The sequence below is a fragment of the Sander lucioperca genome, chromosome 13 (genome assembly GCF_008315115.2).
Source record: "Sander lucioperca isolate FBNREF2018 chromosome 13, SLUC_FBN_1.2, whole genome shotgun sequence".
Taxonomy (NCBI): Eukaryota; Metazoa; Chordata; class Actinopteri; order Perciformes; family Percidae; genus Sander; species Sander lucioperca.
The window spans coordinates 11,398,736-11,411,367 of record NC_050185.1 but is presented as its reverse complement, the minus strand read 5'-3'; the positions used below and the strand labels follow the sequence as shown (position 1 = coordinate 11,411,367).

The following is a 12,632-nucleotide window of genomic DNA, read 5'->3' as shown; positions in this document are numbered from 1 at the left end:
TTATACAACTGGGTGTAGTATATTAACCTGATTCAGGGCTTCTCGTGCTGGTAGGCTGCTCTGTCTCTGGACGTCTCCTCCACCCACCTGTCTCACTCCAGCAGCAGAGGAGGAGCGGCCCAGCCGCCCCACTTCTGTAAAGAAACAAACATTAAACTGTGTGCCTGCTAATGACAACACTGGAAAATAACTTTGTGTTTTAACACACAGAGCTATGAATGTCTATCTACACTCATGTGAGTTGAGACGGGGCTTTTGTACATTGCATGCTCATTATATATTGAGCTACTTGACAATTATATACTAACGATACTACCGATGAACAATGGATGCTGGAGCAACATATTTACAAAGAGATTTGTTCCTATATCACTCTGACAATGTTTGTCTGAGGGCTGGATGTCATATATTGTCATGTAAATAGATTTCCATTACATTTGTTGTAACAAGAAAACAGAGTTAAATTTTGTAGAGATCCTAATCTATAATTTTCACTATTCAACAGTTAAGCACAATATGACCCTGATTAAATTTTCTACAGAAATATTTGCACGGTTAAAAAAAAACAAGTGTAACACTTATGTGACAGAAGTGATGTAATTGAGTGAAACTAAAATCTGACTGCAGACAGCATTGGTGGGGGTTTGTACTCGCTGACCGCTTTATCCTGTAATATCACTTCCTTTATCGACAATATAAATTGCATCCTGTCTTTACATGTACTTAGCTCAATTATAAAGTGTTTCAAATAACTGGGTCTGGCACAATGTACATTGTAAACACCATGAAAGGTGTCCAGGGCTTTTGAATGTATGTATGCAGGGATGTGGGCCTGTGTATGGAACACTTATTTTATTGGCTCTGCTTCAATGTAAGTATTGCACTGACTCTCAAGGTAAGCAGCATCTCTCGTTTCTAGGGAAAGGCATTGAGTGCAGATGCAAAGAGACTGACAAGGAGACACAAAGCTTCAAGGCTAACTTCAGAACAAAAGGGATTTAATGAAGGCAGGGCTGTTAGCTTTTTGTGACAGTCACTGGAGAGGAGAGGAGGTAGTCTCTGATTCTTTTCAAGTTTAAAGAGCTACACCACAACAGAGCCAGCAGAAGAATCCCCATGTAAATTTGCTGCTAGTTCCTTTCTAAATAGGATGTTGTGGTTGGAGGCTATGACTAAAAGATTATGAACACTAAGTGTTTACTTACCTCCATTGCGACAGGCAGGGAAAGTCTGGCAGGGAAGAGGCAGACCAACTCTGGGCAGGGCTCTGAAACCTGGGCTGCTATCCACACCAGCCAAGGACTCACTGTGACCAAGCGCCCTGCTGGTGGCACCACTAAAGTGGACTGGGATGCCTGAGTGGCCTCCTCGAGACCCCATGCAGAGGTCCTCCTTATCCATCCTTAATAGGGCATCAGCACTGCCATTCCACGCACGGCCTTCGTCCTCTGAGACAGGGAACAGAAACAGAATGAATATTTCAAAGAGTAGAACATAAAATTCATTCAAAAGCCTGATTTCGCTACAGGATCTGTATTCAAGATGACCTCTGACTTACTCTCTGTCTCTCTGCTCCCATGGCTGAAGGACAATTTCCTTTGCATAGGCCAGTAAGATCCCTCATCTGCAGCTAAACTGGCACTGCTGTCCCAGGGCATGAACCCAACTTTTGATTGGAGGGATGAAGACCCTCCGTTGCTTTTGAATGCCCCCTCACCTACACCAGTAAGACTTGAGGGCTGTTGCAGAGACGGCGTCGGAGCGCTTCCTCTCAGGCTCTCGTAAGCCGGCGGTCTCCGGAAGCCACCGGAGGGGTAGGTCCACAGCAGGGGGCTGTCCGAGGAGGGAGGCTTGTATGCTGGCAGGCTGTGAGGAGTGTGAGAGCGAAGATGGGGGCGAGAATGAGGACGCTGGGATGAAGATAATGGCGTAGGGGTTGAGCTGGTGCTGCTTTGAGATGTGGAGGGAGCGTGATCCATCTGTAAGGAGTATGGCCCTCCATCCCTATCCCTGTCTCTTTCTCTGTCCCTGTCCCTGTCTTTATCCCTATCTCTGTCCCTGTCTTTGTCCTTGTCTCTTTCCCTGTCCCTTTCTCTACCCCTGTCCCTTTCTCTATCTCTATCCCTGTCCCTGTCCCTATCCTTGTCTCTGTCCCTGTCCCTATCCTTGTCTCTGTCCCTGTCTCTGTCCCTATCCTTATCCCTCTCTCCTTTATCCGACTTCAACAGGAAGCTAACAGACTTGCCTTCCTTGCCTGTACTTGAGGTTTGGGTCTGGACTGTGGCCTGGTTCTGAGAACTGCCCTTGATTGGAGCGGGAGAGTCTCCTCTCTCTGGCTTGCGATAGTGATGGTAGTGCGAGGGACGATGGTGAGGGTGGTGGTGGTGATGGGAGAAAGGGGAGGTGGATTTGGAGGAGGGAGGCAGTGGTGTGGAGTGGCTTCTGGCTCTCAGTCCGGGGGCAGGGCCTAACTGAGCCTCTCTGCTGTGTTTGTCCTGCTGGGATGCACTTCCACCTGATGACTCCTTGGAGCCTGACAGCGACGAGGGAACATTCGAAGTAGTTGAGGAGGAGGTGCTGGCTTGAGTAGTCACGCTGGATGTTTGAGTTCCCATTTTAGCAGAAGTAGACTTGTTTTGCACACCGACCCCGCTGGAGGCTGCTGCTGGCTGAGGGAAGGCAAGCAGTGGGGGCCGGTGTTGTAGAAGATTGGGAAACGGGGCTGGGATCTTTGTGTTGGACTCTGCCTCAGATTTACTTCCTTGCAGCAGGTAGGGAGTAGGCGCTCGTGGAGTGTGTGGACTGGTTGAGAGGACCTGGGGGACAGGGGTGGAGGATGCAGAGGAAGGCAGAGGAGACGAATGGGAGATTGAGACAGTAGCTTTTGGTTTGGAGTAGGAAGGAGAGGAAGAGGAGGGGCGTGGCAGAGACGAGGAGCTGCTGGAGGAGGAAGGGGTGACATGGAAGTGTTTAGAGGTTTTCAGTTTCTCATGTTTGGAAGGGAGGTGTCTCTGGGACTCTCTGTCCTCTTGCAGTGGGTATTTCATCTCCTCATAGATGGCCTCACTCTGGTCTGAGTCAGAGTCAGGCGTGGTGGCCACAGGGGTGACAGGGTGGGGAGTGGCCATCTGGCTGTCTCTGGTGAACACTTGGCCCACCATCTCTATATAGACTGGCTCATCCTCCCCATCTCCTGTCTGAATCTGAGAGTCTGCTGCCTGGAACGGCAAGGATGTGGCAGAAGGAGGCACACGTGGAGGAAGAGGGTCAAAGGAAAGCTGCGTGCTGGGACTTCTCTTGGGCTTTAAAGGAGGCACCTTCTTTCCTCCAATCTCTCCAGAGTCAGACTTCTTCATGGCTGTAGGAGGGAAAAAATGCATGTCAAGAAAAAAAAGATAATTTTCTCTGTAGAACATGCACCTGAGAACACATTTCTTACCATTTTTCTTCTCTGAGTGTTTGGCCTGTGAGTGGGAGGACGCAAGAGGTGGTGGCGTATCAATAAGTCCTCTGCTGTCACTGGATGAGGAGCTGAGGCGAGTGCTGGGGTGACGTTTGGGTTTGGCTGGGGGGCAACGGCCACCATGTTGGGATTGGGTGTCAGAGTAATCTCCGTTCTCCAGACTTGTATCCCCGGCACCTACAGCATGACAGGACTGCGAGCGCGGCGCCATGGCCGAGGCACAAGAGTGAGGGGACAGGTCCTGGGAGGCCGGCATGGTCATGAAACCCATCCGGAAGTGCCGGCGGAAAGAAGCCAAGTCTCTGACTTTGCCAACAGTGGCTGAAGGGTCATTTTGGTTGGAGCTGCAGTTTGGAAATGGGGTTGGGAAGGTGTGGATAGAAGAAAAATATTAAAGAAGAAATCATAGTTATGTGCAAAAACATTCATGTACTAGCCTTTATATTGACCTCACTCTCTCTTTGGTCTTCAAACATCGCCTTTGCATTTAAGAAATGCCTGAAAAAGGGAAAGCCCTGGAGGCTCCTCCATCTTTCACATTCACATATCTTTCCATCTGAATTCCTCCTCTTCTGCTTCATCCTCAAACACATTCAATTAGGAAATCAATTCCCCTGTCAAAAACAAAGTACTCGTAGTGTACACTGCGCTGCTGGAAATCCCTTATTCTTCATATCTTTATATCCTCAGACCACATCTGTAGTCTGCTCTCATGATCGCCAAAAGCAATTAATCTGTTTCCATGGGAACAGTTGTGATTTTCATGTATTTGATAGTTTGTCTTTGAAATCATCAATAATACGAGCTCCCGCAACAACAAATAAAACTGACAACTGAAAATCAGACATAATATTGCAGCGTTTTACTGAACAATAGGTGGTATTGCATTTCTTCTTTTGCGAACTGTGAAATACGTTACTTATGTGTCAAATGTATTATATACCGTTTATTCCATTAACACGCAGATGCTTATTATTATCATCATGTCTATATACAAAACCCCATGGTCTTGTTTGCAGTTTACAAGCACAGTTCAGCATCAGTGTCAGAACATCAAGCTGTTGACATAAAACTGTGAGCTTTGATTCCCTGCTAAGTTTGCCAAAGGGTTACAAAATGGCTTCTGATAACCCTCTGCTTGCTTCTCTGCTTTAGAGATAGTTGCTGCAATGGTGTGGTGTCTCCAGAAGTGTTATGCTGCTTCATCCAACACCAACACAAGATAATTCCCCGGCCTTTAAGCTAACTTTGATCGAACAAGGTTGAAATACTTCCCCCTGTACAACAGACTTTTCATTAACAAGGCTAGAGTGAATTTACTGCACTTACACAAAATGTCAGAGGAGAGGGGAAAAAGCATTCACATCTGTGGTGGAAATACCATCACAAGAAGTATAAAGATATTAGACTGCAGCAATGCAGGTAGAGATTGCAGCTTCATCAGGGTGATTCTTATTCCAGGTTTGTGTTGATCCTATCTCAGCCACAGGGAGCACATCTGGATATCCACATCTGTGTCTACACATTTGAGGCTGCAAGATATTGTGTTTTTGAGTGTGTAATTAAACAGCTCAAATGCCAGATTATTCTGCGTGTAAGTGATTCATTATTGTACATAATGGCGACACATGACTACGGGTCACGCAGCTCTCTCTTTTAGATCAGTTGCGATCCCTGTGAGGCAGTGAAGCGCAGGAGAAGACAATTGGAGCTTACAATTTGCAGTCAACATTGCAAGCAGCAGAAGCAAAACGGAGGCCGTTCATGACAGAACACAGAGGCTCCTATTTTCTCCCTTGTTAAATCACTGTGTGAGGCAGTGTCTGTGTGTGTGTGTGTGTGTGTGCGTGTGTGTGTGTGCCTGAATGTGTTTTTATGTGTATGGTGTAGCAACAAAGTGTCTTTGCATCGGTAAAAGTATGTTTGTGCCCTTAAATGCCTGTGGAGATGTACTTGTGACTCCTCACAATCGACATAGATAGCACAGGGCCAACATTAGCCCAGAGCAGAGGCTAAGCAGCTCCTCCTGTTTTTTTCTTTCATACTTTTTCGAGCAGAAGAAGCTCTCTTCAAACCGAGTTTAAAGACTCAGCTGTTCAGAAAGTATCTGGACTCTCACCTCTCAATTTGTTTCTTTTTTCTTTGTGCGCCTAATCGATAGTAACTGGCACTTGAAGCAGTATTTTGGCATTTTGGGAAATATGTTTGTTTGCTCTCTTGTCGACAGTTAGATAAGAGATGAGAAGATTGACACCGCTCTTGTGTCTATCAGCTTAATATAAAACTAGAGCCAGCAGCCAGTTAGCTTAGCATTAAGACTTAAAATAAGGGGAAACTGTTGGCCTACTGCTACGAGCACCTGTAAAAGGCTAATTGGCACTAATTGGGGAGAGGGGGGGTATTACAGGACTAGTAAGGGATCAGGGAGCAGTAACTTGCTGTAGCTGCATCTGGTTGCCTAGCAACCTCTTGATGATGACAATACTCCAGGAGGTCACTTGCTCCTGGCCAAGAAGTAGTCCTGCAAATAGCATATATACAGAGTGAAAAAGCGTTTTTTTTCCCGCTTTTTTGAACCGCTCCTTTAATTCTTTTCTACAGTAAGAACTGTGGTTTTTTTTGTTAGCTCTGGTGCATTGTTTAAATAACATATGTTCTAGAGAACGAGTTGAACCTTGATAATTCAGGTCAGTGTAGTAGCTCTTGCTATAACTAGTGATCTGATTGTTTTTTTTAATCATAAACAGAGCTTAATTAGTAATGACTAATCAATTGGAAATATTTCAAGAAAGTTTTTTCCTGCCTGTCTTGCTTTATACAAAGTCCAAATTGGGAATTTTTCTGTCTGCATAAATTTAAAGTATCTCCAAATCATTTCTAACAAATGTTACAGCTCACCCAAGAAGAAAAACGGCAATGCCAATCGAACAGTGCGAGGTTAGCCGCTGCTCCTCTGTCGCCTTTTGAACAACACCTTTGTTAGATTTATCTTTGGACAGACTCCTGATTACCTCCTCTTCCTCAGAGTGTGAGATATTCCCAAAAGCTTTTAAGACTGTGGTGATAAAGCTTCTGCTGAAGAAATCCAGTTTAGATCATTCTGCCCCTAGCAGCTACCGTCCTATTTCTAATTTACCTTTTTTGGGGCAAAGTTTAAGAGTGGGTTATGTTTAAACAGCTGAATGAGAATAAAAAAATAGTTATCTTAGAGAACATCCAAGGTGGTTTGAGGGCAAATCAGAGCAGTTACGTTGTGTCTTGTTGAAGTTTATGATGGGTTAAGGTTGAGCAGCTGACATTGAGTGTGTAGCTGTCCTTATTCTGTTGGACCTTACTGACATATTTGACACAATACATGACACTTAATTGATTGCCTTAAGTTATGGGTTGTCTCTAGTGTGGTTTTAAGCTGATCTGGTTATTCTTCTGTCACCGGAAGAAAATTACATAAAAAGTGAAACTGCCTGTTGGTTTAACTCAAAGCAATAAGGCACAAGATACTGTATGTCTATTGATTCTTCTAACTGTATTATGGTAGTATTGTTTGCCTGCCTGTGACACACACAGGCGCCACAACAGGTTCCCCTGAAGCGACCAAACTAAAATAAAATTTCCATTTATCTGTATTATCACTGCATGTCCACAATGAATAACCACACAGATAATAACTTCTTAGAGCTTCCGCAACAAGAAAATACTTGTTTTTGTCTGCCTGAAATGCAAGTCATGTTAGACATTGACTTTCAAGTTTTCTATTTATATGACAAAGACTGTTTTATTCTGTTTCTGAGGTCGCAAGGAAACGTTGAGGAACACATTCACATTCAGCTGCAACAAATTGTATTCATAACAAACTGAATGAGCTCAAATCATTCAGAACATGTTTAGAAGGCCTGAAAGTCATTTGAACCATGTGGTTAAGATGTTAAGGTTTGGATAACAAATCTCTTCTGTGTGTTTGATGTCTCTATAAAAGGGACGTTAACAGGAGGAGAGAGAGAGAGAGAGAGAGAGAGAGAGAGAGAGAGAGAGAGAGAGAGAGAGAGAGAGAGAGAGAGAGAGAGAGATAAGATCAAATTAATTTAGAAATGCCATTGCTGTTGTCCTCATCAATGTATCACTTTATCCAGTATTTGATTTCTATTATAAATCTTTATTCATCCCTCTTTGTCTAACTGAATATCAATTACAGAATTGCGTTAAAGGGATTTGCAGGGCTTTTTTAGTCCTTCATATATCTGCATACACGCTGGAGGTGCCAGGCTACACCCATGCCAGTCCATTCACACTGGTCTCATAATTCTGTGCAAGAATTAATAAAAGAGGTTTTCTTCCACCAGTCGTCACTACTGGGAATAGTCTGTCTGCCTGTATTAGCATCATAAGAAACAGTCTCTATTTTTAAAAGTCATATTGAAACTCACTTCTTTACCATTCAGTATCTCCACAGCTGTCTCTGCTTTATAAATGTGATTTCTCTCCTGAGGGCCTTGAGCTCTCAAACTGTCTACCAGTGCCCTTCATACTTTTTCCTTTGTCCCTCCTCCACCCCTCCTGCCTGCCTCTAGTCCATTTGGTTTCCATCCTTTCCTCCCTGTGTGGTTTCATCCCCTGACCCTGCACTGTTCGTAATCATCACTGGTTATGTCCTGCTTCTCACCTCTGCTGCTCTGGCAAAGCTCGGCTCTGCTTTCATCACTCATCATGTCCCGCTGTCCCACTTGCTGCCCTACACCTCCACTGGCTTGATGCTGCCATGACGTTGATCTCTGCTGCCAACACCAGGGCCTCCAATTACTGCTGTGAGTCAGAAAGCACTGGCCGAGGCTTCTAAACAAACTGAATTTTTGTCATTGATGTTCTCCCTCTCCTCTGCAAATTTTGTGAATTATTAGTTGACTCGCATTTGATCAGTAGCCTACATATCTCTCCTCTGTCCCCAAAACACACGCTCAGATACACGAGAACACTCACTCACGGGAAGCACACACTTCCTCTCACGACCAAACTGAGGTTCAGAGTGTGATCTTGTTGACACCTGTTTTGTCCACTTTTGTAGAGTGCTTAAATTACTTCTAATATAATTAAATTTGTCTGTTTTGATGCTTGGGTGTCTTTCAGCATGTCTGTGTAAAATGCAGTTTGAATAAATTTGATTTCATTTGACCTGAAAATCACATGTTTATTACATTATTATGATTATCATTACTATAATTATTATTATTGACAAGACCAGCACTTAGTCTGTGTTTTGATTTATTATGATTACTTTTCACTTCTGCTGGAAGACATCCAAAGAGAGAAGCTGGACCTGATGCATCAGCAGTTAACTGTGTTGTAATGGTGGAGAAATTAGAGCCCTGAAAAAAAAAACACACACACACACACACACACACACACACACACACACACACCTAAATAATGAGCCACCTTCATATGATGCATTGCTTTGAATTAAGGCAAATGGTCTCTCTAAAGCATAAAGGTTAGAGTACTGTATGTAAATACAAAATAATTACATATGTATTGAGACAAATTAGGCAACAACTCTAATTTTCTTTTTTGTCGGTTTTGGCCCCCTTTTGCCCCCTGACATTTAGCTGACATTATAGTGGTTTATCTGATCCACATATTAGGTTCATTATGAAGTTCTGCTAGGCAAATGTGTTTTTCAGGCAAACCCATGTGACTTCATGAACTTTGCTTGGAATTAAGATTTTGAAATTAAACTCATTCACGCCAGCTAAGAGGTTTATATTCCTACTGAACGGCACCCTAATGTAATCCCATATATGCAAAGCTGCTGTGAGCTCATCCTCTCACCTCTTTTTACTTCCCTCTTGGTCCCTCTGCCTCCAGTCCAAACGGCTCTTACGATACAGCAGGTTCATGTCGCTGCGGGGTCGCTCCTCCTCGCAGCCTCTCACAGCGCAGTGTAGCCGCTTGCTTCGCCTCTCTATGTCACGCAGGAAATGCTCGACTGCCACATCCTGGGTAGAGCCAGAGCTCATGGTATAGAAGAAGTCTCTGGAGAAGGGGACGTATGTCGCAGGCAGCCTCCTCCAACTCACCTAAACAAAAAGAAACAAGGGCAATGTTTAAGCTCATTAATCATTAAAAAAAACATGTTTAACAGCTCTCCTGGCCTACTTGCAAGCTGACAAGATTGACAGTGATTACTTTGAGATGTGGCAACGCACAATGAAACCCAAATAATCAAACCCAAATTACAGGCAGAACTTTGGGGGGAGTCATAGCTTATCATGCTCACTGTGTCATTACGAACAATCCTGCCCATTACTCTAACTGGCAGCCTTCAAAGCAGAGACACAGTGATGCGTGATGATGGAGGATGCAGTTTTGTTTACCCCAACCTCAAGTGTATCACATGAAAACTATTTATACTTTCATTATCCAGTTATGAATATTTGAGTAAGCATGGTAACTCAGCTGCAGAGCATCTCTGGCTGCAGGCCCTGGGATGGCCTAGCTAAGCCTGTCTGCTAGCCAGACTGTAATGTGGTTTGTCATATGTAGCGCATGCACAGCTTCCTACTCACGCTCACCCCATGAGAAGTCAGGCTTGTTGTGGGGCAGATATCGGAGGGCCCAACAGTGTTTTCACATTGGAGAATGTGAGTGTGCAACGCAATTGGCTAAGAAAAGCACAGCTGTCAGCTGATGCCTGTTTCCAGTGTTTTTCCATCATAAATAGCAACAGAGTTTTTTTAGTGGGGGACAGTGTAGCATTGTTATTGGTGCTTCTGGCATCAGTTTGCTTTGAGTTGCAGCAGTGTTGGTGCACACAACTGAATCAGTTTGAGATGCATTAAGGTTCAGTGTTGGTTAATAGTTTGAATGGTTTGAATGGCTCATATTGCCAGGTATTGCATGTGAATCGAGTTTAATGATCATTTTGCTTTTATACACCTTGACCAAAGACGCAAGCAGCATGAAAAGGGCAGAAAATATACATGACATTTACACTTTCCAGCTTTGTAATAGCTCTTCTTATTCTGGATAGATATATATATATATAGATATATATATATATATATATATATATATATATATATATATATATATATATATATATATATATATATATATATATATATATATATATATAAAAACCACAACTGCACATGGCCAGGTTGGTTCAGTGGGTAAAGCAGGCGCACATATACTTGGTTTATGCCTTGACGCAGAGGTCTAGGGTTCGAATCCGACCTGTGACAATTTCCTGCATGTCTTCCCCCCCTCTCTCTCTCTCTCATTTCTCACCTAGCTGTCCTGTCAAATAAATAAAGGTGGAAAAGCCCAAAAAATTATCTAAAAAAAAACACAACGTCCTTACTAAAATATCTAAACCATCCCTCACAATGCACAGTGGGAGCATCAGACACGGTCACTTGGTCCAGGCAGCATGTTGAGCTGTGTAGCTATGTGTGATTCTTCTGTCACAGCCCAGTGTGTCATCCAGTGTGTCAGCGTGGCTACTGCTATTCTTGTATCCCACAGCCCTTACCAAAACCATGACCGCTGCTGCTGCTGCCATGCTTGCTGACTCAATGTTAATTAGGTCAGGGAGCTGCGACTGTAGGTTGGGCTACTGATAACTGGAGCTTTGATATGGGATTCGAGGATCTGGCAGCTGAGCGGGCAGCCCTGCGATTGCCGCATTGCATGCTGTGGGTTGGTGTGCTATTAGCCGAGCTAAAAGAACCAGGAGAGCTTCATCTTACATCTGCAGGTAGGTTTGTCTGATCAAACTAGGCCGCAAACATTGTTTATACACAAACCATGCAGTGCACTCATATAGGTTGGCTGTGATCAAGTCACTTTAAATCCCAAGTAAATTCGGAGCATTTAGCAAGTTGTTTCAGGAGCATCTGTAGGTTCAGGAGTCAATTGATTTCCTCTCATTAGAACCAGAAGGCAGATGGAGCCACGATTCATTTAGCTGGATCTGCATGCAACACTGCAGACTACTCATTCATGCACATAAGCAAACAGATCACATACACACTCTAATCCCCCATACATGCTAAACACACACATACACACATTGTGTGAATCCATAATTGCAAATGCTAAGCCACTGATTTGAGGGTGGGCTACTGATGACACAAAATTTAGATTGTCAATAGAAAATTTGGAAATGGAAAACATTTGGAGTCTTTGGGTGTTAAAAAAGCTATAAGTGAAATATTATGCAGTTTAAGATTTTCCTTTTATTAGTATCTTCTGTCTAAAATCTTTTTGTCTTTCACTGCCATTGACTTTTTAACACTTCTGGAACACTTTGTGCTGCAGCCCTCTGCCCTCCAGCCTCCACCTCAGCAAGTGGACCTGTAGTGTTGCTGCACCTCACTGTGAGTAAGGCAGTAACACTGCAGAGTGGAGGGACACATCACAGCCATGGCCTGGCCTTGACATTGGGGCAATATTTCCACAAAGCATATTTAAAATACACATCTAATTACTCTGGGGTATGTTATCCCTTTGTGTTTTGCAGACATCCACAAAACATGTGATTTGAAACAAGATTACAAATACCAACCTGCCTTCTTTTTTTTGATTACAGAAAAAGCATTTATAAGATATATTTGCCTTTGCAAAGCTGCTTGACTAGAAGCAATTAGATTAAAAGGGCAGATAGCACAGAATATCTTGTTCATTAGACATCATCTTGTTTCGTCTGCACAGCCTGTCCTGGGATGTTTGGTTTTGCATCCTTTCGAGGCTGAATTATATAGCAAATTAGCACAAAGAAACTTTGTAATTTAGTATGTGACAGTAAGTAGGGGAGAAATCGGTAGGATTTTGTACGTCCACAGATGTTTCAGTCTCATTTTATCAATGATGTGGGATCTGTATTTTAAAAAAAAAAAACAAGATACTGTAGCCTACATATGCTTGAGTTTATTCTGTTTCTCCCTAATACCACAGATATTTTTGCCCACCGCTGTACAGTATCATAACTTAACCCCACGGCCACACGGCACACCACAGTCACCGCACTTCAGCCAGACACATTGCTGCAGTTCAGCCGGAGAAACAAACAGGGAGAGAGGAGGAGGAGAGAGGCAGAGAGGATGCAGGAGCGAAACGTTCAGGAGAAGTATGAGCAGCAAGAGAGGAGGAGAGATCGAGGCAGCGGGAGAGA

At 43.6% G+C, this 12,632-nt stretch overlaps 1 protein-coding gene across 5 annotated transcripts in view; it reads right to left on the bottom strand.

The window, feature by feature from the left end:
- LOC116064925 (neuronal tyrosine-phosphorylated phosphoinositide-3-kinase adapter 1) overlaps window positions 1-12,632 on the bottom strand; it is a 51,805-nt gene that overhangs the window by 23,972 nt on the left and 15,201 nt on the right. For 4 of the 5 annotated variants that reach the window (XM_031320310.2, XM_031320311.2, XM_031320308.2 and 1 more), the window contains exons 2-6: window positions 9,287-9,534; window positions 3,440-3,807; window positions 1,559-3,358; window positions 1,206-1,448; window positions 28-134 (exon numbers count right to left, since the gene is read on the bottom strand). In XM_031320310.2, the coding sequence (XP_031176170.1) occupies window positions 28-134; window positions 1,206-1,448; window positions 1,559-3,358; window positions 3,440-3,807; window positions 9,287-9,474 (2,706 nt within the window). In that variant the 5' untranslated portion in view covers window positions 9,475-9,534. The remainder of the gene's footprint in view (window positions 1-27; window positions 135-1,205; window positions 1,449-1,558; window positions 3,359-3,439; window positions 3,808-9,286; window positions 9,535-12,632) is intronic. The other variant, XM_031320312.2, reaches the window with a different exon arrangement.